The sequence below is a fragment of the Leptonotus elevatus genome, chromosome 5 (assembly GCF_054856555.1).
Source record: "Leptonotus elevatus isolate MCC_2025b chromosome 5, RoL_Lele_1.0, whole genome shotgun sequence".
Classification (NCBI taxonomy): domain Eukaryota; kingdom Metazoa; phylum Chordata; class Actinopteri; order Syngnathiformes; family Syngnathidae; genus Leptonotus; species Leptonotus elevatus.
The window spans coordinates 10,717,522-10,744,288 of record NC_141243.1 but is presented as its reverse complement, the minus strand read 5'-3'; the positions used below and the strand labels follow the sequence as shown (position 1 = coordinate 10,744,288).

General features: G+C 39.8%; 1 protein-coding gene across 3 annotated transcripts in view; it reads right to left on the bottom strand.

The window, feature by feature from the left end:
- Nucleotides 1-24,972, bottom strand: part of efna5b (ephrin-A5b) — a 100,152-nt gene extending 75,180 nt beyond the window's left edge. For 2 of the 3 annotated variants that reach the window (XM_086076697.1, XM_086076699.1), the window contains exon 1: nucleotides 24,155-24,972. In XM_086076697.1, coding sequence (XP_085932823.1) covers nucleotides 24,155-24,345 — 191 coding nt within the window. In that variant the 5' untranslated portion in view covers nucleotides 24,346-24,972. The remainder of the gene's footprint in view (nucleotides 1-24,154) is intronic. The other variant, XM_086076698.1, reaches the window with a different exon arrangement.
- Nucleotides 24,973-26,767: the final 1,795 nt, after the last annotated feature.

Here is a 26,767-nt window from a genome sequence, read left to right as displayed (position 1 = left end):
TACAAGAAGTGAGTCATTTGAGGCTGATAGTTAAGATTTATTTTTGCATGCTCAGGTTCTATGATGACAACAGTTTGGTTGGTTGGTCAGAGGTTTTGTTACAACGTGCATGCTTGTCCTTCCTTCTGTCAAAATGTGTATTATTTTTGCTTCATTGAAAACAAAAATCATTAAATGGGCCAGCTTGATCGTCACGAAGAGCAAGCTAGCAGATAAAAAAGGTTGCTGCACTTTTGTCATGATCAAATCTGCATCAGATTTAAATTACTGTTTGCCTGTCCCTGGTTAGTTGCTAATGCACATTCCACCTTCTGGTTGCTAAGGTAACCCCTTTTGTATGTTTCCTATCAGTTGGTAAACAGCAGCTTTTTGGGATGTATTTCGCACATGTTGCTGGATTTCACGATTCCTTGTCATCACTTCTGAGCCTCAGTTTAATATTTGAAAGGAGAGAGAGCGCGATCTTGTTATCTCCTCTCCACTATCTGACCTCCATACAGAATCAGGAACCAGTCATAAAGCACAAGGCCCAGAGAGAGTAGAGGTTCCCGGGTTAGCCTTTCCACCCCCACAAGGACCCTCCAACCAGAGTCCCCTGGCAGGAATAAAATCCAGGAGACAGATGAAAGAGTGGATGACTGCCCCCTACGATCCCCATCCTGTCTTCTCCATCACCCTCCCGCAGGAAAATTTAATAAAGTCCACATACCATGAGCCACACAGGACAGAGAGAAGGGAACACATGAAAGAAATAGATGGCAAGATTGAGCGAGGAGGCGATAGAGGGCAGGCAGTGATGACTGACCCTCTCCCACCGAGTCATCTTAAACCTTCGCAAGTGTCACTGAACCCCGGAGGAAGGATGAAAACAACAAACATGAACAATGCCACCCACGTCCGCACATACAAACACAAACATTAACACAGCTTCTGAACTTGGAACCGTAAAAAAAATCTTCAAACACATACGCATACAGTGCATGAGCAAGGGAGGGGGTGAGTCTGGTGCGGAGGGGTGCAGGGGTGAATCAAAATGGGCCATGTTGGCATAACAATGCCCTCAGACAGATATGTGCAAACACACACGCCATAACATTAACATGTGTCCTCTTTCATAGATGATTACTCCCAGCAGGAGGATGGGGAGAGAGAGCACCAGGGAGGGGGAGGGGGACATAATTCCCAACAGACTTTAACATTACTATCAAACAAAACAAAAGGGACAAGTTGATGCGTTAGGGTCGAAGTAAATCAGAAGAGTTAAAAGATGGCACAAAAAAAAAAAAGATGTGTGAAAACGTGTCACTGTTGTTTAATGTGTGTGCAATCAGTTTGTGTCTTACTAAATGTTCACCAACAGATGGTGTCTAATCTATGGAGCCCCCTACCCAACAACCCCCACCTTTTTTCCTCCACCTCCTTAAAGCACAGCAGGAGCTAAGGACCCACTTATTAAGCACAAATGAACTTCCTCTTTCAAAACAACAACACGGACTCTGAGCTGACCTGCTATTAACACATTAGACCAAATCCAAGTTGCACAGGTTAGATGACATCTGATGAATGACCACCTACTACTGGAAGGTAGCATTTAAAATTCTAAATATTAAATGTATTTGCACATAAAAGGGTGTTCATGTATCTTATAATGCATAAATTGATTTGAAGTGGCTAGCGATGAGCACTACTTCCAGCATGCATGCTAATATAGGTCTGACCGGGCATGACTCACAGTTTCAAACATGTCAAAAGTCTGCTAAGAAAACATAATCCGTGCTTGCATTTTTCTTTCGAGGTATAACAAAGAAAATCATGTTTTATTTATGAGTTTTTAGAAAATCCGCCTCCGACCTAAATCAAATGCAATTCAATGAAGGGTCAAGGGAATTGTTAGATGCTGCTCACACATAAACACCAAAATTCAACATGAATACTTCCTACCATAAAAGCATTGCAGACGATACACGGAGACTTCCATTTTTGAGCTAAGTGGCTGTCTGAATTGCATGTATATATTCTTTTTGTTTGTTTGGCCTGATGTTTCATAACACTGTCAAACAACAAGTTCAAAAAAGTATGCAAAACTAATGTGGGATGTAGCAAAAAATGGAGGTCGTGAATGGAGGTGATTCCACAGCCAGAGTTCAGCAGTTAAATCACTCCTCTCCAGACTTAATTAAGTTGCCTTGGGTGACTTTTCTCAGGAGTTGAATTAGTGAAATACATTTTGTCATGAAATTGCTGCCACATCCAATCTGTCACAAAATGAGGAACAGCATTTTTCGCTTCTAAGGTCAAATTAGCCTGAATGAGCAAGTGAGAGCTGAACGAAAAACGTTCTTTGAGCACAATCTATTTTGACACCGTCCACACTGGTATCCTAATGTGTGTAAAGCTGTGCAAGTCGTGTCTATGCTGAGGCTGCTGTGAAGTTCAGCAAGATCGAACATTAGCTCGTAGCCATGGAGGGCAGCAGCGTCTTCTTGCATGTCCCCACAGGTTGGAGCTGCCACTCTAATCAAGCAAAATTTGTATTTTGCAAGCTATTTTAACACATTGTATAGCAAAACTGAGAATCAAACACCTAGACAACCCTCAAAAGAAAGTAGAAGAAAAAAACAACAAGATGTGCCTAAAAAGTTTCGCTGTGCTCACGTTACCACGGAGGGAAGCTCGGTGCGACTTGTTCAGAAGCAGCTAGCTAGCAACACCTTTGGCTGGCTAGTAGTGCGCCTAGATGTGTTGTGGAGTCGCTCCTACGTCACACAGTCAGTAATCATCATGGCAGCAAATGAACTACATTTTCGACAAGTGTCATACTCACGAAGGGACGACGAGAAAAGACGGAGAAGCCATGCTGAGTGCTGTGCGAACCTAAGATTGATATAGCTTTGTGGCTATATATTTGTGTTTGAAAATGACCCTCACTAGCTTTGAGTAAAAGGAATTCATCGCCACTCTGGAAGGAACTCATTGTATTCTACATCATGAAAAATGTGTATTTTTGCTCTTTTGTTCTTACCGTCGACTGTTATAACCTCTTCAAAATTCAGGCCAACTAGGCGAGCACTTTACCCAATTAAAGCCTCCTTTAGCCCGCCCCCAGCACATCTGCCAGCATCTGATCTGGAGACACGGGTCATTCGTCATTAGAGAGAACACGAGGAAATAGTGAACCCAGCAAGGGAGCAGCACAATGGCCCTGACAACCCTCCATGCTGTTTCACACAACCACTCAATGTAGTCGGGCAGGCGATCAGGGATAGAGCTTGACTGATACTGCTTTTTATTTTTTTAACCTAGCACAAGGCTCATGATACTGCTTTGTTGTGACGTGAGTATAGTGTCTTCTTTGGCATGATTCTGTCGTCAGACTTTTTGTGGGATTTTGTACCAGACTCTGAAGAGATGATGTTAACGTAAAGGCCTATTCATAGCCATACAGGGATCTTGACACACCCTCCAACCAAGCCTCCACATTGAGAATGAGAACATTCCCAGCCTCATTACAAGCCATCTCAAGGATGAAGAGGCAAAGAGGGGGAAGAGGGCCACTGTAAATGCATTTTCAATCTCTTAACTTTCTCACCTTGCTGCATTACATCTTTGCTGTGATGAGAGCAAGCTCGCATGGACAAGTAAACTGATTAAATTCACAAAGGGTGGCGGCCGAGGTTAGACTGGATAGACTTTTTTTTTTTTTTTTAGGGGAGCGCCGAAAAGTTGCATGGGGACAAAGAGAGAGTGTAACAAAAACAAGTGAAAGGTTGAAAGAACGAAAGAAGGCTGGTTTATTTTTTGAGATTGTAACAATAGTTTGCCAATGATCATTTTACACATACATCCTTTTTGTACGGTGCTCGTCATCATTAGGGTTGCAGGTGTGTTGGAGTCTATCTTAGTTGACTTGAGGTACACCCTGGACTGGTTGTTAGCCATTCAAAGCTGCCCAATCCAAATTTGTCAGTACTTAGTTTATGAAAGGGGAAGTCAACCCAAAACTGTTTCTTTACACTGATATGTTCCATGAAGCCGCTCCAGTCTAAACACGGTATTCTGATTACTGTTGCGCTTGTGGAATATGAATTAAGCAGCAAAATCCACCCATTTTCATCCATCTCAAGGGGCGGCCATTTTGCCACTTGCTGTCGAATGAAGACGACATCACTGTTGCTCAGAGCTTGGGTAACAACCAATCATGGCTCAACTGTTTAGTGAGTTTTGTCATGTGACATTTGCAAGGTGAGTCGTGATTGGCCCTTAGTTACTGTGATGTCATTTTCAGTCCACAGCAAGTGGCAAAATGGCCGCCCCCTCAGTTGGATAAAAAATGAGTCAATTTCCCACTTAATTCATATTGTATAAATGTAATATTAATCAGAATACCGTGTTTAGACTAGTGGAGCTACATGGAACATATTGTAAAGATACGGTTTGTGTTGTCTAGGCGTTTAAAACAAAATAAAATCGATTGGCTTTTGTCTTGACGGTGGCAATGACTTTTCATCAAAACAAACTCATCAAGCAGTGAGTTGTGGACCAACCAATAAATATGGCATATACCACGCTTTCATTGAATGATGATTGATTGATAGGTTCAATGATACCGTACCATGAGATAACGACGCAATATATCTCAATATTGATATTTGACCCACCCTATATTTATGTCTAGCTGACTACAACTGTGGAACTACTGGGTGTGCTTGTATTTTATCCCAGCATACATGCAGATACTGTATCGATTCTTGCTGTGAGGGCTCAGCAGTGGTGGAGGGGTATTAAATAAAAGAAAGAGTGGGGGGTTGGGGGGTGGGGGGGGGGTGAGGGCAAAAAAATCTATTTTCTTTAGAAAGAAGAAAGAGGGGATAGAAAAGAGGAATAAAATCAAGGAGTGTTCCAGTCTGTTCATGGTATATCTTCTTTCTCTGCAGCCTCCGCCTAAGCACACAGCCCTCGTCTTTTGTTGCTGGATGCTCTGGTCAGCACATTCTGCCTCTTGGCCTGCAGAACCTTCACCTTGCCTTCTGTTGTTGATAACTGTAGCACAACTACGGCTGGTGGAAAGGCACGCTTGGACAAGCAGTGTGTTAATGCAGTCGACATGTAGCATTCAGGACATTGCGTGCCAAGAATCTTGCAGAGAGATCTTTGTGGAGTTCACCACATGACCTAGCCTACACATTGGCAGCGTTCGCCAGACATCAACTACTTAACTACTCCTCCTCACTCCAACCCAAAGCCCATCAACAGCACAAGACCAGGCAAGCATGAGACGATAGACGCGAAAGGCGGCACGAAATGAAGAAAGGGAGCCCCTCGGACCCGCGGCGCGTCAATCACACAGAGGTCTCAGCCTTCCAGTGTGGTTAAACTGCTGGCATTCCACGCACGAGCAAGAGGCAGCTGTTCTTAAGAGAGACGCAGTGGCCGGGCTGGATGGAAAGAATCTTCCTGGTGTGATAAGATGGCTATTTCACCTGCTAATCTGTTCAAAATAGCACATGCATCTCTCATGGCAGAATACAAATGATGCACACGGGGTGCATGCAATAAAATCGACACTAACGATGCTTTAAAGGCATAATTCAAGCATGCAATATTCACCATCCTTAGGGTTACTAAAATAATAAGAAAATTACATCTTCAAGTCTGCGGGTGGGTTTGCATAACCTTTACATCGGCGGTGTGCGCTGATCTCCTGCTAGTCTGAAACACGTCCCCCTGACCTTCCAATTAAAGCTCAGTACGGAGCAGAAGCAACACACTAAATCTTCCCCGGGCTGCAGGTTTGGACACTGGTATAAAACAGCCTGCAATAAAATCATTACGAGACGGTAAAACACTGGAAAAATTCCCAATTAAAGAGGCCAAACACTCGGAGTAAACAATGCCAGAAGGAGAGGAATTATTTGGAGTCCAGATATGCGTGAGTATTTGCATAAAATATACAATAACGTACAATCAAATGGGAAGGTCAATATAAAGAATAGTTTTCTCAACGGGTTTTAAAAGATAGAAAGAAACAAAAAGGTATTCTTAAGATCTGAGTGTTTTTGAAGATGTAGACGTTCAATTAACCTACACATGGCGCACTTACAGAAACCCTTAGCTGCTAATCTGAGTTTTGTGATGGCATTTATTTAACTCTGCCTCGACTTAAAAATTGCACATAAACAACACTTGTTCAGATAATTGTACAGCCCGAAAAAAAGCAGTTTATCCTCAATCATCCATCAGCTGGTGGTAGTTAAACTAAATGGCATCTGCTGGCTTCTGCATGGCATTTCTTGATTAAACTCTCGCCTGCTAATTGCACTAAATTAGCCTTAAATGTGAGGGTTCATTACAGTACAGAAAATAACCACATTTGGAATGCACATAGCTTGTTTATGTTAATGCATAGCTGAAATATGGCTCCGTTTAAATATGCAAAAACAAGTAAAGCAATTAAATGCGGTCGGCTCATCTAGCTGCTGTACAATGTAATTAGTGGCACAGTAATACGCTATTATGTCACACAGTATTAATTGAGGGCCGTTGTGATGAGTGTGAGGTTTGGTCAGCATGTAAAAGGTTGAAAGTTGAAAGTATGCTAGTGCAGGTCAGAATGCAGGTTTAAGACGTAGCAGGAGGATTTCCTCGATTAACTTGGCCGTGAGACACAATCCATACCTGCCGGCACTGATAGCGCACCAGGATTGGCATGCAGAGCCACGCTGTAAATAAATTAGCATAGGAGCTCAACTAAGCGTAGTCGCATACTCCAAACAGCGGATGACCGAAATTGTATTTCACACAAGGCTGCCTGCATTGTTTCCAAGCAGTAATGATAACTTGAGTGTTCAGTTAATTAAAATTATTTTGAAAACTTAATTATCCCTTCTATTACAAACAAAACATAAAACAAACACATTAAAAGTCTTCACAGGGTCTCTCTCCCTGAAAAAGCTTTAAGAGTTGAATGTGGATCCTAAAAAAGAAGAAGCTAAAAACACCTATTGAGGTGCTCGTCAGGGAAAACAACTCAATGCCGCATTTAGCCCGCAGGAAGAGAACAATAGCATAAATCAATTGTGAGCTTGTAAAACGCCGCAAATTTGAAAGGAAAGGGAGAGTTTAATTAGAAATGAATGGGCAAATCTGAGATTAAATGGACCTCTATCGCTTATCGATCCACATTTAATACTTTTAAATGTGTGTAATTGGAAGGAGTTTGGTGCAATCTTCTGTCTCCATCTTTATAGGGCAGCTCGGGTAGGTGTATAGGCCTTAAGTGCACTCGTAAATTGCTTTTATGACTTGGTGAGACATATTGCTGTTAATGTTTGTCGCCGGCTTCATGATCATATTGGAGCAACTACGGTGACATATATTTTCTAATACACAGAAGTGCCATTTCAAATATATACTTTATATCAAGTTGAACGATTATGGGGCTGTATCAATTTATCAAAAATACCATTTTAATGGTATCGGATAATCTGCCTGAACTCCTGTTTTTAGCCAGTCTCACATCATGTGGATGTAATTTTGCTTAGCATTCCATAGCTGACGACATGTTGTGCTTCTTTAGACAGCAAAAAAGTTGAGTAAATCAACAGAAGTTCTGCTTCTGTCAACCAACCAAAATACACCAACAATCAATTATAAGCTTTTACAAATATATTCAACAATATTGATTCAACGATTATCATGTCCAAACGTGGTACTGTACGAACAAAATGTACTTTTAAATTTTAGGTTGAAAAACTTACCTAAGGAAATGTTGAACTGCCAACATGGAGTAAACAGTTTTGACTGGGCTATGTCGTTCACTGAGAAAGTCATTCAAACATACTGCAAATTTGTTCAAACATGTTGATAAATGCTAAAAACATTACATTTTCCCCATAATGCCACTTGGTATTGACTTGTGCATCTGGAATTGTGACATTCTGGCAAAATACTTTGGCATTATGGGAAAAATGATTTTTAATGTTTGGTCTACAATTTACCAATACAGTCGAATTACGTTTAAAACGTTCCACTGACATTGTTATGATTTTCTGCACTAAAGTCATAAATCCTAACAAATGAAAACAATGATATATGAATTTGAAGCATGTTTTTTTTTAACACAGTATGACATATCAAGGATACAAAATATGGCACTCTCATTCAATTTGTTTGTTGTTGTATTTGGGTAGTGGTAAAAAGTCACACACCAACGAAAAAAAAGTCATGGCTTTCTGTAATTAGTGACGCAAAAGCAGTTTTTAATCACCAAAATCAGGAAACGCTCATAAAAGGGCCATAACATGATACCCTTGGTCTTTGTCTGGGAGCATTATACTGCACACTCCCTGTATTATCCTACTCATGTACTTCCACAGCTCTGTAAAAGACAGGAGTCATTCATGGTTGTGTTCTACTTGCCTGTGACCAGCGCCATCCGATCCTCGCATCAAAGCAGGCCACTTTGCCAAACATGATCCCCGCCCGTTGTGTGTTGGTTTGGTTTCGAGAAGCGGATTAAACAGTTCCCACCAACTGTCTGATGTGGTGGACCCTATCTCGGGTTTCATTTCGCACTACCGGGGCTGTGCCGTTATGAGAAGCTAAAAGGCTTTGTTACGGAACACAAAAGAAAGAGCTCAGCGGCAGTTAGTCGGGCTTTGTTGAGGGTCAGAGAGGTGTTAAATAGACTACACCTGGGGCCGTGTTAACAGCTTCACCTGAGACGTTCATGGAAGGAGGGGCCATTTAACTAACATGTAATGGGTTTAAAATACACAGCATATTTACAAAAGCATTGTGAAACCTGGTCATTATACAGAGAGGGACCTAAACTGGAAAAAAAAATATTATGTATCCTACAAGAGCTTCCGTGGGATGGACATTTGACATAACTTCATCAACTACGAAGAAACTTAATCAGATGACAAGACTCGAAATGGGTGGTTTTGCATCACAGTTTGCATCTTGTGATACTCATTTAAGAACAAAACTCAAACTCAAAATCAAAAGAAAGTAGAAGAAGAACCACCAAACGGGTCCCAAAAAGCTTCACTGGGCTATGTCACCTACTGCGGGTAGTCGGAAGTCGGGGAAGCTCTCTTCTACTTATGCAGAAGTAGTTCAGTAGCATCAGCTTCAGATGGCTACTAGTGCACCTCAACACGTTGCGGAGTCACTCTGAAGTCAATTATAATCACTTGTGTGGTGGCGAATAAACTACATTTATGTCAAGTGTCATAATCACAAAGTCATGACAGGAAAAGATGGAAAAGCCATGCTAAATGTTAAACTAACCGAAGATTGACACGGCTAGCCCGTTTAACACTTCAGTTACGTGCGTGGGTGATCGATTACACTTTTCACCAATGTCTGGCTTGAACTGTGTTAAAAAGTGTATCCAACTTTGAAGAGCAAAATTGGAGAGAAATTAATAAGCGTATGAACTCTGAGATACAAATCATACTTATTAAACTGAACCGGAACCTGAAATGAATTAACTTGTGCTATATAAAATGTGAATTTAAAAAATAAAAATTGTCAATTCTATTTAAAAAAAAGAAAAAAAAGAAAACCAATTGTTAATTCATTACAATGTCATATTTTTATTGTTAAACTCATTCACTCACAGCCATTTTCACTGAAGCAACCCCCTTCGCTCCCGGCTGTTTTAGTGGAATTTGACAGATTTTGCAAGCCCCACAGAATATTGTATTCTATTGCTATAAAAACATGGAACCTACCAAAAGAAAAAATTGACTCTTCTTTCATCAGGAAAAAAAAGTATATTTGTATCTGCTTCCATTTTGCAGCAATTAGCATTAGAATATAGCTAAGTTTCATCACTATTCATAAACTAGTTCAAAACACTGGGGAAAAGAGCTTGTTGAAACATGGCCCTAGTTGATCTCTTATACTCTGCTGCCACCTGCTGGTCGTTTTTTGTATTAACTATCATTGCTTTAAGCGACCTCTTCAGGTCAGAAGCTGCATCAAAGCCTTCTGTATGCGCTAGCATAATAAAAAATGTTAAAAAATGTATAAATATGTTTTGGGGACCATGGCAATATTTAAAATTGAATGTTTTTTTATACGGTTTGGGGAGCAAATGAGTTAATAAAACCCTTGCTGCATTACCTGGCATTACCTGCAAAAAAAAAAAAGGCTGCACACAATTAGAAAGTTGCTCCTCAAATTAGGTAATTGATTCGCAAAAATTATTTCAAAGCTTAGATAATTTAAGTTAATTTCTAAATATTGTTTTCAATAGGACTGGAAATCTCCCTCTAAATGTTCTGAACTCTGGTTTCTATGACTGTCGTGTCTGTTCGAAGGAAAAGTAAATGCTGGTGAACTTTCATTGCTGATATTCCTGTTGAGAATATTTGAACAGCGACTCTGCTGGTCGCTTGCAAGTGGTGCACTCCATTTGGGCTCTGCTTTAAGACTTTCTACAATATTTTAAAGAAATTGGGATTAGTATTGTTTCAAATATTTTGAAATGTTTTTGAATCAAAAATCAAGTTTGATTAGCTTTCTAATCTCGTTGACATCAACATTTTCTAGTAAGATGGGGTAATAGAAATCCTTGCCCGACCTTAGATGGGTTCTTTCATTAAGTGGCATCTCAGAAGTCTTTAGCCCATAAAGTCTATTTTATGGAAACAAATATCAACCTTGAAAGAACATTTTAAAAGTTAAAGATAGGTGTCTGTGGTCTTGTCGCGTATTTAAGAGGTCATCTCCCTCGATTTATACTTACTTAGCCTCTCTTTACTTTGGCGCACAAGGGCAATAAGTGTTCTTCCTCCAAGGTTGCTCTTTATTGATGCCACTCACCTGCACGAACCAGCAAGTAGAAAGTAGCGAGAAGACTCCATTGTGTGTCTACCGCGCAGATAAAACGACAAACTTTTCCAATCACCGTCAAATTCAGATGGCTTAAATGTTATTTTCGCACACAGCTGCGTCCCAAGCAGCCACTTTTGGGGGCAAAACGGACCACATTCTAGGCCGGCTCAGCGTCAGGCCTCGTTACTCTGGATCCCCGTCTCCCTCCCACCTCTTTCATCCCCATCTTATCCCCCTTTTATCCCCCTCTCCTTACCACTCTTTGCTCGTCTGGCTGGTCTACAAACGCTAAAGCCCCGCAAAGGCCGACACAAGCTCGGCGTAGAAACTCCTATAGGGGCCCACCTCCATCAGTACCCCGCCCTCTTGCCTTCTTGTGCTGCCTGACTACACTTTCGCTTCGCATTACTTCTGCTATTCTAACTTTTCCACTCCTGAGCACTATCAATTATGCACTAAAATAACAGAGGGGCCCGGCTCGGAGGCAGGACATAAAGGCCGATTATGAATGTGAATAATTCAGCCGCCTCCGTGCCATGTTCCTCCTACTAGTGATACAGGGAAGGCAGAAAAACGTGAGTGTGAGTATAGTGAATAACTTGAATTCTTATGTTTTTGCAGACCTGGTCAATGAATACTGTCAATTTGTTTCCCAGAAACCTGATGAAAATCTCTTGGTTTGATGTTTACATCCAAGTCGACAAGTAAAAACAACAAACTCAGACAAGCTACCAAAACATGTCTACCTGGACTTCATTCTCCACCAATAGCGTGCAAAGGTTTGCAAATGCAGCTCCGACTCAGACACCACGGACACCAATGAATATTTCATCAGGCAGCTATAAGACAAACATTCCTTCTATAATCCAATACAACAAATAGGATGCATCTCTTCTCCCACAGGCTAATAACAACATCAGCCCTGCGCCTCATTAAGAATAGTATGGCCGAAACATCTGCAAATCGTCAGGTTTTTCCCAATGAAAAGGTACAGGAGGCAGAAAGGCTGTTTTGCATTTTGTGTTCCTGAGTAGAGCCACCGCAGGAAAAACGGGGTGGGGAAACTTTACAAGCAGTGAGGAGGAGGTGAATAAATTATTTTATCAATGGTCATTTAAAGACAACAAATATTTGCACATGGAAAAAGGTAAGAAATAAATTATATAAAAAAATAAAAAATAAAGTAAAATCCTATGTGTTCACAGTTGGATTTGTTCTGTGACAAATACTAAAAACTTTGGTAGAACAGAAATAATTTTATATTTTTTTAAAGGTAGTCTCATTATTACTCAATGCAAAAAAAAAAAACTTGCATTTTTCATTGGACATCAATAACTGATATACTTATAATTAGTATATTAATTTTTATTATTAGTTATCATAATACTTGAAATATGTTATTATTATATTATTTATTAAGATGTTTAATATTTATTCATTTTGTGTATTTAAAAAATTGTCATTATTAATGGCTTGAAAATGTTTATTTCTAAAACATAACGGGGATATCCCTAAAGAATCACATTTAATTTCTCCAGAATTTGATCCAAGGTCAAAGCTTTAAAAACCGCAAAACAGCCGGGCCAAGCACAAAGTCACTTGGGGGGTTGGAAAGAAAAAAAAAAAGAAAAAGAAAATCCCCGGCAATCCTACGTATTTGTGCTTCCGTTTGCCATGCTATACTATAATCCCGATTGGAATGTCCAACAGCCAAAAAAAACTGAACAGCAGGTGAAACTGAACTCTCGGGAGACTCCTGTTGCCATTGTAGTTTTGCTGTACACAGGCTTTAAATATTGGCAGGTTATTGGAGACTCGGATTATTTAATTAAGATAAGAAAGCTATAGTTCTTATTTTAATTATTGCAGCCAGTTTTATACATACAGATTCATAAATTTTTTATTAAAGTCAATTTTTAGCATATTCAATTCATAATTGTCTTTTGTGTCTGGCTCCATTTAATTTTGCACATATGCTTGAAGTAATTTCGGATATGAGTGAACATGATTTAGAATAAGAAAAAAAAGTGCAGGACAGGAACAAATTGGGTGCATAACAGCAGGCAGTCGGCATGTGCGTTAAGTAGCTAGGCTGCAGCCACAACACTCGGGCTTGGCAGTGGCCATGCTGGGTCACCTCAGCAGGACCACCAGAGCCGATGACAAGGACAGTCAAGTTAAAGAGCTAGTAATCCTTAAAGCAGGAGTGCGGGCAATATGGTGTGAGGAGCAAAAGAGCGGGAATGGCCTATATTGCAGCGATCCATGACAGGACTTGGGGCTGAGGAGGAGCGGGAACGCAGGATAAGAACAAAAGGAGCGATGGAAATTGTCAAAAACACTGTTTATTTTTAGCACCATAACCACAATTATGACTATGTATAATTTTCATTTTTCTATAAGGAAAAATGCATCGTGTCTCTTAACATAGTTAGATGGCACATAAACATGACAACTGGCGTGTAAAAATAACATTAATTGTGAAAAGCCCTAACCCCCCCCCCCCAAAAAATCTAAATGCTTTACTTACCTTAAATTTGAGTTAAACTTGAGTATGAAAATTGACTTTTGGGAGTAATGTGTCTCCACTGATTACAGTAGTCACACTTAGCTGTAGAAGCGTTTTCATTGAAAAAGTCCTATATAACGTGATTTAGTGCTGCAACTAACAATTATTTTAATAATAGATTAATCTAATTTTGTTGATTAATTAATGAATCTGATTTTTTTTAAAACAGGACATTATTTCAATTTGATAGTAAATAAAAAGCACTGACATAAATGAATGATGCTTCTGTTACAGGTTTAGTGTGTAAGATCATTTTTTATTTTTTTTTTAATTCAAAGCAGATGTTTGCAAAAACAACAACATCATCATCATCATCATCATCATCATCATCATCATCATCATCATCAGTCTGCAGTCATGGAGAAACAGAAATATGTGAATATTAACTGTTGGGAGGCTGAAATTCCAATTTGGACAATGTCAAACAAGGAATCTAGTATCAAAACAACTATCACTTAATTTGACAATCGATTAATTGATTAATCGTTGCACTTCTAAAGTGGTGATTTGTTTAGAATGCAAATGCAAGGATTAAAATGAGCAACTTCGGAGCATGTAAGAGTGTATAGGTGGTGATGCACTCACCCAAGGGCGTAGCACTCATCACATCTGTTCATTTGGAGGGCGTAGGCCACTTTAGGGACTCCCCTTAAGTCTCACTTATCTCATTAGGCCCCAAAAACTGATGAATATGAATGCCGGCGAGAGACATTCTTAAGAAAGAAGGGAAGACGTAAAAGAGTGCAACGGGGGAGATTTTAGAGGAATGTTTTTTTATGTGGGTGTCTCAGGACAATGAGCTGATGGCTTTTTAAGCCTCTCAGTGGCTCGGGGTTAATACCCCGGGCTGCAGTCATGGGATAGGGCACAGTTCAAAGGCTGCTGCACTCTGCAGCTTGATGCTCGCTGACTCGCGGCGAGAAAATAAACAAGCAGGAAAAGAAAAACAAAGAACACGTCTCTTGCAACTTGAACACATCACTGAAGAAATAATGAAGTGCGCCTCCTGAACCACATCACATCAGTGTGTGTGCAAGTGTGTTTGCGTGTCAGTGTGTGTCTGAGGTTGTTGGTTTGTGTTCATCGGGGTGTCATATTTAGTTATGCAGGGTTGATATCCAGACCATTGAGAGCAGGCCTCAGATGAGAGGAGAGGGTGGAAATGGGATTCATCACACATTCCGGGGATCAGCCGTATTCCCTCTCGGGGCGCAAAAAAAAAAATTTGACTATCATCCGCTGTATATAAACAATGAATCACACACACAGCAGACGCACACAACTTCACAATACAGGAAAACTAGAAAAACACTCTAGGAAGAAGACAGTGTGGAGAATTGGGTCAAAAAGGGTACATACAATTAAAAATATAAAGGGGGCGGGGGAGATATGCTGGTCCATTTTAGCCATTCCACCGCATAAAGTCTTTACACATTACCTGTTGGCATGTTCAAATAGACTCACACTGCAATCATCATATAACCAAAAAGACACACAGTAAGTCAAAATATAATGTCAAAAAGTGGTGTGAAAAGACAAATAGAGAGACATTCCCGATGAGGCACACACAGTTTGAATTACAACCAGGCATAATTAGCCGCATTATTCATCACGATGACTGTAACAAGTCCGTTTATGACCTTCACTTGCAGAGACACTTTTGAGGACAAAAACAGTTCACTGTTATTGCGCCAGTCAGTCTCGTCAGATGATCTATTGAAATATATAGTGTTTTGGCGCCCAGCCAGCCATTAAGGTGCTACATTATGCACGCTGTGATATATGCGTTTTAGAGGCAAAGGCAAGGGCACAATACAATGTGTCACAGTGGCTGCAAAGCACGATGCAACTATCGTGCCACAGCACCCCCCCCCCCCCCCTTCCCTGTAGTAAACATAAGGCATGTGCGAAGGAAACAAAGCTGAACCTGAGGAGGCTTAATCCCGTCTCTGCAGCAAATAACCCCCGGGGTCACTAACCACAAAGATGACACCTCCACTGGGTGGTGGAACCCGAGTCTCCTCCCCTGAGGGACCACCACCACCACCACAAACTCCTCCAACCTCTGTCACCACGAGGGAGGCAGCCAGAGACACGCATCTTTAAATCTTGCCAAGGACAGACAAGGATGGAAGCGGAGGGAGGATGGATATGGCTGGTTGCAAATGAGGGAAGCTGCCACCTCTCTCCCCCCCTCCCCTCCCCATTCAAGCTGGCCTCCTCACCCCCAGCTACTACAAGCGTCTCCCCCTCATGTCTGGCGTTGACTTTACTCCTGTCCCGCCGTCTATTTTTTCCCCTTCGTCCTCAAAGCTTACTACAACTGCGGCTCTCAGTTTCCCTTCACCATTCTCCCTCGCTCCCCTGCCTTCTTCGCTCCCTTTTTCTGCCTCTATTTAAAGTGCATGCATTACTTTCAGCCCATGTAAAGTGGACAGGGAGAGCGGAACAATGGCTGCCTTTCAGCAGAACGGCCCAGCTTTGGTGATGGAGGTGGTGGGGGCGACGTTGGCTGCTTGTAGTTTTCTCTACTCAAGCAGGCAAAGGCAGCAAGCTTATTATTGGCCAAGAAAAATGTAGCAGGTTTTGCACACCCATTATTAGAAAACGTTTACTACACACACAAAAAGTCTCATTTTAAAACTAACTCAAAACAAATGCAATTATTTAATTATGGAATTGAAAGATATGAATGTAATGAATTAATATGCCAATTAGGGATAGACCGGTTATCGTCGGCATTTTGACGAAAATCGACATCAGCCTTTTTGAAGAATCTAATAGGAAAATTTAAAACTTTGTTATTCTGTATTCATTTAAATTTTACGTTAACTTTAAAAGAGATGCCACTTTTTGTTTGAAATTAAAACTAAGATAAGTAAAAAATTTACATTTCTAATATTTTGACATTTTGGAAAACTTTCTTTACTGTAGAAAGTGTAGAGACCTATTTACTTGTTTAAGTTTTTATTTAACTTTTTAAGACGTGCTGATGACCCTGGGAGGTTCCTGTGCTTTTTGTGAAAAGGTAACAACAAAGATGTCTATTTTTTTTTTAACTCCAATATTTTTAAATCCTAAAATGTGTTCAATAAACATATGCTTATTGACGGTTTATTTTCACCAATATTGATTTGCTTATTCACACTGATGTTTTCCAGTTCGTTCCCCTGCAGGCAAAGTGCTCATGACAAGATGCTCAATTTTAGAATGTTATCTTTTGGCAACTTTCAAAGTCCCGATGTGAGAAACAGCAAAGAGTCGTGTCCAACTTCTAAAAGGACCACATAAAAGCGTGCCGCCTGACTGTTTCCCAGCCGGTCAAGACGAATAAGCACACGAATCATTTACAACCCGGCTGAAACCCATCAATTAGGTCTTTATTCACGAGCTGGAGATGTGTTCCCTTCTGGGATCTATTCTCCACACTGTTGTCCAGCTAGAAAAACATCCAGTCACTACTCCCCCGCAGACCCAGAGTTAAATAAGGAAAATGCTGCAGAAAGGTCCGAACGCAGCCAACCATGACCGGAATTATCTGTGGAAAATAAGTCTGGTCTTAAAAAAAAAACATCAATCTTTGTTGCTCCCCTCACATTTTCCAGCTGGATGGTGATAGTAAGTAAAAAAATAAAAAAATAATATCGGAATCCATTAGTCCTTTTGGCCTTTACGAGCGGGTGTGGTTCCTGTAAAGGCGATGGAAGTCAGACAGTAAATGAATTTAACAAGGTCAAATCACCCATAGCAGAAAGAGCTGGTTAAAATCAGCAAATGGATTTAAAAGTGCGCACATGAAGTGGAGGGGGGTTAAGAGCAGAGGTCCTATAGAAGCTCCCTCAGCAGCACCGCTCTCTGGTCAGGGGTGATAGCTCAACCATGCGTTACTGCAGGAACAGCTGCTTCTAGGCCACCATCTTACAGAGCCCCAGCATGCATACGCCAGCGCCATTTTCCTTTTTCAGCTATGAGATTCCTGGAATGGTGTTTTGGTTCTTATCAGAACTGGCAGCAATCCTGTTAATGAAAACAATCTGGATGGAGTTTGGCCAAAATTACACTCATGACTGACTTTTTTATCCTTCCGTCCATCCCCGTCCAGACAAGTATGTTTTGCTATTATCAACGGAGATCTTCAAATCTGCTTCAGAGCCAAAACATAACGCTTGAGGTGGCTTTACCCACAGCAGCAGATCGACCTTAACTCATTCACTGCTAGTGACGGCTATAGACGTCAAAAATTAATTTGAACTATTTCTATTAGTTTAACATTTGTTCCCACTTTTGTTAACAAGAGGATGAAAATCAAGAATTTTTTATTGTACATTTAGAACAGATAGAAAACGTGTGATTAATCGTGCGTTAACTCGTGAAGTCATGTGATTAATTACAATTTAAAAAATGTATCGCCTGACGCCCCTAAATTATAATAATCTTTTCTTTTTTTAAATCATGTCAGGCGATTATTTTTTTTAAATTAAAATTCATTGCATGACTTCAATAATTAGCTCAGGATTAATAAAAAAATTATATCTGTTCTAAATGTACAATAATTTTTTTCTAGGTTTTCATACTCTTGTTAACAAAAGTGAAAAAAAAATTAAATAGAAATAGTTCAAATACATTTTTGACGTCGATAGCCGTTAAGCAAATGTAAAGCAACTGTGCGGCACTTTGAACATCATTGATATTTTGAGAGTAACGTAAACCAGTGAGCGATGCAAAGCAGGCAAGAAACTTGACTGGGTGACTAGTAGCACCCCCAAAAAAAAAAAAAAGAGTTGGGGTAAAACATATTTATTTTGGTCATTAAGCCAGTTAATTCTTAGCAATGCTTCCAAGTTCTTTACAAAAGAGTTGAATGCAAGACAGATTGTTCCGCTGATAGCAATGTTTCAGCACTCTATCTGACCTTGAAGCGATTACTGTGGAAACAAAAACCGGGGCATTAAGATCTGGGTCCCAGTCAAGGGAGGAGGGAACGTGAAAGTGAAAGGAGCCCGCCTGCCATTAAATGCCGTCCAAAAATCCCTCCAAAATCCACCTCCTACATTCGCATATACTGTATCAATATTCAATGAGGAATTCAGGTGAATATATAAATAAATATCAAAATATTACGTGTATCAAAAATACTAGTGGTATCGAAACTTGGTATCAGTTTAGGTGACTACTAAGGAATTGAGTTCTTGTACTGTATCAGTCTGGAAAAAAAAAACATGGATTCTTCTTTTAAAAATGACTTTGCAAATTATACTATTAGGCTAATTATATAATTTAATTTAATTTACTAACTCAAATTTGAATACAACCGAGCATTATTACAAAGGCAAAATGTTGGTGGCAAATTTCTAAGCTGCCTTTACTTGAACCGGGTTACATATTCCTGTCTCACGCATGATCAACAATATTTCTTCAGTGTGCAGTGTAGCAGCTCGACGAGGGTCACGGCCAAAAAGTCCTCGCTCTCCTGCGCCGCCACACAACGAAAGAGCAGCTGCTCTGCCAAGCACATTGACTGCTGCCTGCCTGCCTCATTTTCTTGTTTGATAGAAAAAAAAATCTAATCTAAATGGAAAGTGCATTTACAGGTCTGTTGAGAAAACACAATGTGACATCTAAACCTTGACCAAAGCGAGAGAAAAAAAAAACTATTTCTCATTTAAATCATCCTTGCTCGCAAACATTGTTTTTGTTTTTCTGCCTCCTCCTCCTGCTCGCACTCTGTGTTGCCTCCACTTTTGGACCTCGCAGCTCAGCTGGTGGCTGCCGGACCCGCAGGCGAAAGAAAGACTACGGCGCAGGGGGTCATTAATGAGAACTAATAAGTCCTCAGACAGAGGAAAAGAGTGCAGAGGAGAGAGTTAAAAAAATAAAAAAATAAAATAATAATAAAAATACTCAGGACAGGCTATCTCAGCAAATTAGCATATGGTCAAAACCTCACTCATTCATGCAATCAAAGTTCAATTAAGTCAACTTGATTTTTAAAATGTCAGATTTGCTGTAAAACAGTGATATTGCAAGAAGTCTTCTTATTTCCACTTTCCACGTGGCCCACACTAACATTTCATTCCCTACTGCTGTGCGACAGGTAACGAGGAGCCCAATGGAGAGAGTTGACATGAGTCTATTTATCTAGGAAACCAGCCCTGCATGACTCACTGGCTACTTGCAACACACACAACATAAGCAGTGACCCCCCCTCCCCCCCTCCAAAATCCCTAGACATTGCATGCACTGTACGCTTTCTCTCCTAAAACACGTCGAGTTTAACTACAAATGTTTATTCACAGAGGACCGCAACATATCCAATGGGATGTTTTATAAAAATAAAAAAATTAAAGTACAGTATTGTAAAAATGGAATATAAAAGTATGTTTTTATTATTAACACCACTCGAATATGATTTATGATTACTTTTACATGGGCTCGGGAGGAAAACATAACATTTCTGGTGCAAATTCAATATCCTATCATTGGCAGACATATTTTTCCACAGTTTGTAATGTCGCCACCTGGCGCGTGGCCATCTTCCGTGCACTCCGTTTTTCAACATTTCACACTGAATTGTTACATTCATCTGTTTAACTGTTTAAGCAGTGATGTAGTGTTGTTTTCTTAATTGATTCATTTTAAATTTTATGCAAAAAAATTACATAAAAATGTGGAAACTTTGATTTCATGCAAAACAACTGACATGCTTTTTGAGTGCATAAAAAAACGTTTGAAGACGTGCGAACTCCCACACACTTCGTGCTAGCTCTGTTGTAAGCCAGCTCTAAACCTCAGCATTCCACTCAAGTCCCAATCAGGTAAATAAACATTGATGTCATATGGCACTAATGAGCCCGCTAAAAAAATAAAGTTGTCCTCTTAAGACAGTTGGTCAAGTGTAATGCATGCACACCAAGAGAGTATACGTTCATAACAGTTGAGGTAGAGTCTTCCGCAAATGTTACACATTCAATATACACAAAAACATTGTATATTAAAAATTAGCTTTACTCCAAGATAGTATTGAATAGTATTTTATTAAATTTTAAGCTTTGATCAATTAAAAAATGTTCACATTTTAAATCGTAAAAAAAACAATAATTATTTAAATACTTTTTAAAATTTTCAGCCATTTCGCCAAGCCTTATTAAAGTACATTACGTTTAAAAGGTGTTTATTTAATCTTTATATTGACCAGTTTATTGACTTTTCATAGTTGTGTTGACCTCCTATTGTAAAGTTAAATACTGTTTAAAAAAAATTACCAAAATTCAGCGCTTTTTCTCTCTGTCTATATTTTGAATAGTATTTTTTTTTAATCAATGATTATCCATATTAACTGATATGAAATACTTATAATTTGATATACTTTTCAGCCATATTGCCCATCCCTACTACATACTATTATTAATTTGTACATTATACAATTTAAAAAGTACAGTGCAGCAACAAGTTGCCCGAAATGTGTCTACGTGCTAACTGTCATAAATAACACCTTCAAGGAGAGTTGTAAACTTTCTGCATTCCCGTCGTTTGACCTCTCGGAGTCATCCTGACTTCCGAGAGTCCAGCATTGCGTGCGGAGGGACTCTCCAAATATCTAATTGTATTCATTCATGTTGCAGCGCCGAACAAGGAGATACAGACCGAGAGAGAGGCGACGAGGGAGAAAAGCTTAGTGGGACATGTCGCAGAAGAAAGGGCGCTAGTCTGTCCTCTCATTAGAATAAATACTCACAAGCAAAGGCAGCCGGCTGAATCGCAGAGGGCAGACGCTGCGTGAGAGAAATGTCCCTTTATTTATAAGACGTTGCAACCTGAATGAACCCTGTGAGGACGCGTATATTAAGACTTCTCCAAACACTCCTCTACTGGCCACAATGCTAAATGAAGAAGAAAAAAAAAAGAGAACGAGAAGTGGTTCAATAAAAGAGTGAATTTAGTAAAGTTGTTTTCAAGTTCTTGGTCTTGAATTGAATGGTCTTGGAATTGGTAGACAAAGATGGATTGAAGCCAAGCAAACGCACCAGGGTTTTTTCAATTCAAACTGGCGTCAAATTTTTGTCAAGGATAAAAAGCATAAGGCTCCCAAATTGTGGAACCAACTGCCCGCCCAGGTTAGACTTACCCCCGCTCGAGCAGTTTTTAAATAATTTCTTAAAACTAACTTATTTTCCTTTTCGTTCCCTAGGTTGCGAGATTTGCTACTGGTAGTAAGAGTTTTCTTTATCTTGTATAATGTTTAATTGTTTTTATCATCTGAAATGTTACTTTGTTTCATATTTTCTGTGGCCGAAATGATTTGTAGAGCACTTGGGTCGACCATGTTGTTTTAAATGTGCTCTATAAATACTGTGCATTGGATCGACATTGGACAAATAGTTCCACTGTGAATGATCACAATTTAGTTGCAGTCTTTTTTTAAATGTGGTGTGAAATTCTAGTTTACATGGATTTATTTAATGAACTGACATTTTAAACCAATACTTTAATTTTTAGGTAATTGTGATCACATTGGAAATATAAATATGTAGAGATTGTGCGGCTTTCTGCCTGATAATGAAGTTGGAGCATAATATGACACAGGACGTGATACATCCAACTTGGGCATAATAAATCAGAAAGCAAAGAGATTTTCAGACAAACCAAACACATTTAGAGTGATTAATTCCCTCAAACTAGTAATTTTCCAGCCGGGAGAAACTGCGGTTTTGTCGGCTGGAAATATGAATGACGGCTAAACGACTTCTTCTCCAAGAGTCAGTCTGAAATGATGTCAGCTTTACACTTTTTAAGTCACCTGCTGCATCATTTAGGACGCCTCGCTTCATTAGATTGGATCTCAGTGGACTCCCGGAGAGACGGGATCACTTTTCCGTGCGCAGTGTTGACACCGAAATAGATCGGAATGGGCTCAAGAACAAAAAGCAAGAGCAGTTTTCACCAATTACGCACAAAATGGCGGGCGAGATGTTTTTCAGTTGCCTGATCAACAGGACAAGTTTGCTGTGGGAGAAGTTAACATTACTTGGAGAGGCGAAAGTCAACAAACAAAGTGAAATTGCATATGGACCAACCGGTATTAGCAACCTTACAAGACTTCTTTTTTTTTTTAAACCCGTTTCCTTCCTCGAGGCAAGACACAGACTTTAAAAGACCGTCAAGGCTTAAAGCTGGGCTTAACTTCACACTGTGACTGTACACATCAAAAAGAAGCAAAACATGAAGTAAACTTCTCATATTCCCCTCCTCTCCATGTTAGCGACTTTTACTTCAATTTGGTTCTATGAGCTGAAAGTGGGAAAACCTGTCAGCACATCTGGAAAAAATCAAGTTAACAGAGCGTCCAGTCGAGTCAAAACTTTCTCGCTGAAGAAATGGGAGAAAATAAAATATAGTCCCGTGAAAGGATGTCTATCAACAGCAGGAATCAAGATCAAAATTATAGTGAGAGAAAAATAAAGTCAATAACGGCAGGTCGGCTGAGCGACCGCAAACCGTCGTCAAGTATAAGGATATCAACGACAAGATCTACACACGCCGTTGGACTTTGTAAACTTGACCACTAAACTGCTGTTAGAAATGACCCTCGTCTTTCCAAACTTCAAGTGCAAATACAGGAAATCTTTTGACAAATGTCCCATATTATAAGTTATAGTGTAGGATGATGCTTTTTTTTTTCTTTTTCTTTTTTACTCAACAAATATTCATTTCCATTCTGCATTTGAGTGAATACAACTCTCTACTGGACAAAGCTGCTCAGTCGGACCCCAGAAAGGGAAACGCCTGACTAATATGTGCAGCACACACAATAGAAGAGTAGTCAAGGTCTCTCATACAAAATTCTTAACTTGTGCCTTCATGCCGTGGATAGACTGCGAGTTGTTCACATTCTGACTTGAGAACAATCTGACTGCTGTTTTAAGAATTAAGAAAAACTTTTTTTTGTTCTTTGGCCCGTCACAGTTATTGTTACATTCCGGGCAGTGGTATTAATGTGTGCATTAATCCATCAACCGGTGTCAAAAGAAGGCTAAAATGCAAAATTATAGTTTTGTTTTTACACAGTAAATGTTATGAGAAAAGTTATGAAAGTTTGTGGTTCCATGTTAGGACTGTAAAAAATCAGGTTTGTGGTTTTGTACTGAGAACTTTTACGCAGTTTGGTAGCCCACGTACGCATTAAAAAAGGTTTATAAACAGTAACCCTACAAAAGAATCTAAATGATTTTTGTTTCTCAAATTATTTTGTACACATTTGTGTTAATTGCATTTAAGATGGAATAGAAAGAAAAGTGTTTGTTTTTTTTATATTGTATTTAACTCACCTGCTGAAAAGAAAACTGAAGTAAAAATATCACTTCTTGATTATTATTTCTTAGCAGAAATTATAATCTAATTATATTGCTTTTCTGCCATCAAAAGATTTGAAGGAAGAAAAAAGGCCAATTGTGTCCAACATTGAAGTTTTTGGTGATGTTTTCTTATTGTTTGTATAAATTAGATTTAGTGTAGCGTTTATTATCTAGGCAGAGACAAATACGCTGCGCATCTCAGCCTGTAGCAGATCATTTAAATCGGGTTCTGCTCGCATGGTTTAAACGGAAAATTGCCAAGACTTTGGACTGTCCAGCGTCCACTACACAAACCACGGTGGCCACACTGCAGAGTTATCCACACCCGAACCCGGACTAAGACAGCTCAGCGAGCCTGAGCGGGGAAGCCGGCGAGGCGACTTACTTGGCGTTGGTCCGGTTCCAGAAGACGGCGTAGCGGTCTGCCACCACTTTGGAACTGGGCTCCTGGCTAAAAACACACATCCACAGCAGCAGGCAGACGGCGAGGATCATTTCCACTTGCAGCATCACTACGGCAAAAGTTGGCCACGTATTCCTCCTCGTTGATGTAGTGGCAGGTGAGGGGGGTCTCATTCACAACGCTCGCTCGAAACGGGAGCTCGGTTCGGACCGGTCCAATGTGGCGTGTGTCCCTCGGAGCTGAGGATATATGTCCCCCCCTCCCCTTTTCGCGTTGGATCTTCAGGGGTACGTCAACAAGGTGAATGACGACGAGCGCACCCTTGGGTGCTCGGGGACGAGTCAGTCACACGCACAAAACGACCGAGGGAGAGGGACAGCCACGTCAGAAATCCATGTAGTCCACACAACTTTTGTCACTTCGCGAAAGGTAAGGGAGGGGAGGGGAGGCGTGAAGACCAGATCAATCAATCCAAATGACAAGCGAGCGACCAAAAAAAAAAAAAGAAAGAAAGAAAAAGCGCGGTACCTCCTCCGGTCTGTCTCGGCGTCCGGCTTGAGGAGCTTGAGTCAAGAGGAGACACTTGTTTAGGTGCGCATCCCGCCGCGTCCTCTTCATATAGGAGCCATTTTGCCAAAAAGGCGCAGAAAAGCCAAACAAAATGCGTCGAGTCCTACGCGCGTGACCTGCGTGGCTCTTCTTCGTTGTATGTATCCGGGCGTGTGCGTGTATGTATTCGAATGCGTCTGAGTGTGTGTTGGGAGCCTCGGGAGAGTGCGCGCAGCGTCCAGCAGCATGAGATGCCGACTGAGCGAGTGGCTTTGCTTTACTGCGCTCCCATTGGTCAACGTTTCTTGGCCCCGCCTATGCCCCCTCCCCGCCCCCACATACACACACACATTCCCGCCCACACTCCCGACTCTTCCCCACATCTCCCCACGCTGCTCCTCAAACCCTAACTACACTAATTCAATTACACAGGTACAGTTCTTTTTTTATTATTCGTGTTATTGATGTTGTACGAGATAATAAATAAATATATGTAAAAATATTAATCGAAATTAAATGAATCTGCCAATTTTTTTTTTTCAATCAGAAAATTTAAATACATGTAACCAAAATGGATTATTAATTTTTTTCTTTTAAAACAGCACTTCAATTACATTTAATTCAGTTGTGTTGAGCAAAAATATAAAGTTGTATATTTGGCAGCATAGTGATCTATGTGCAGTAATTCACTAACTAGCGTGCCAAGAGTGAGAGATCATCGCTGTGACAAATTAGCCACTTCCACTAAATTTGAATAACATTTTTATTCATTCATTACAAATATATATTGTTCATCTGCCAGCAACATATAGTGACAGAACAATGTAATGTTACAATAAACCCGTGCATCCACCTGTTGCCACTCATACAACACAATAAGCCATTGCTCCCCTGCAAGTATATCAGCTTTGTGTTCAATTAACAGGCCTGGATTTCACATTTGGGAATAAATCAAAACCAGATCATCATTATTTCAGGGTTTTTTTTGTGCTGATCCATGAGATTTTTATTCTGTAAAATGTGTATCTTGGCTCAATAAAGTTTGGGAAACACTGGTCAAATTAAGTGATTCCCAAACAGTGAGCCTTGTAGGCATGGACGGGTATCTGATTCTGACAGTTGGATAACTTTGAGCAAAAAATATCACAACATTGCAAATAAATAAATGTCTTCTTTTGTTGTTCCATTTTTCCATTGAACACAATACATTTTATTTTAAACATCATATAGAAGAGGGGTCAACAACGTGATGCCCGCAGACTCCAGGTAGGTCACCAGTGACGGGGCGTTGTGATTTTACTTTAAAAGTGATCATTTGAAAATGTAAACACTGTCAGAAAATTATATAAATAAAGTATTGCAAATTAATATTTAATCAATTTTTCTAATTATTGTGAGAAACCATTTCTCCACCATTAACATGATCAGTGTATTCCCATACCATAAAATCGAAATCATTAATGAATAATAACATTATTAAAGGTCATTTGGGCAAATTTGTTAGCAGAAACGATGTGATGTTAGTAATGCTAGTTTTCTTGCAGCAATACTAGTAGCAAGTCCTAGTATGTACATTATATAACACTTACTGGAACGTTACATACTCAAGATTATTCAGTCCTTATTATAAATTAAATTTATTTGGAAAAATTTACACATTTATACATGCTTTCAAAGAATAATCACTGTTGGTGAAATTAGCGCTGAACTATTAAATTGTTCTTGTGTGGTTGCATCATTGCAACCTACTGTAACCTTTGCAAATAAACATGATTTGCAGTGGGTGTTGAATAATTTTCAGTTAAACTCTTTTTGTGTTTCTCTATTGTTAAATGAATAACTTTGCATCAATCACAAGTCAGCATTCGTATCTGTGCAATGGCAGATATTTTCCACACAGCTCACAAAATGGATATTATTAAATTAAGTTAAATGTAGTGAGGGGGTCATTGTAATATTTTCCTTAGCTTATTGAGTTACATGAGTGAAAAGGAATGTAATGCCTTTCTGCACTGCTGCAAACTATAACCACATTGTAAATATATC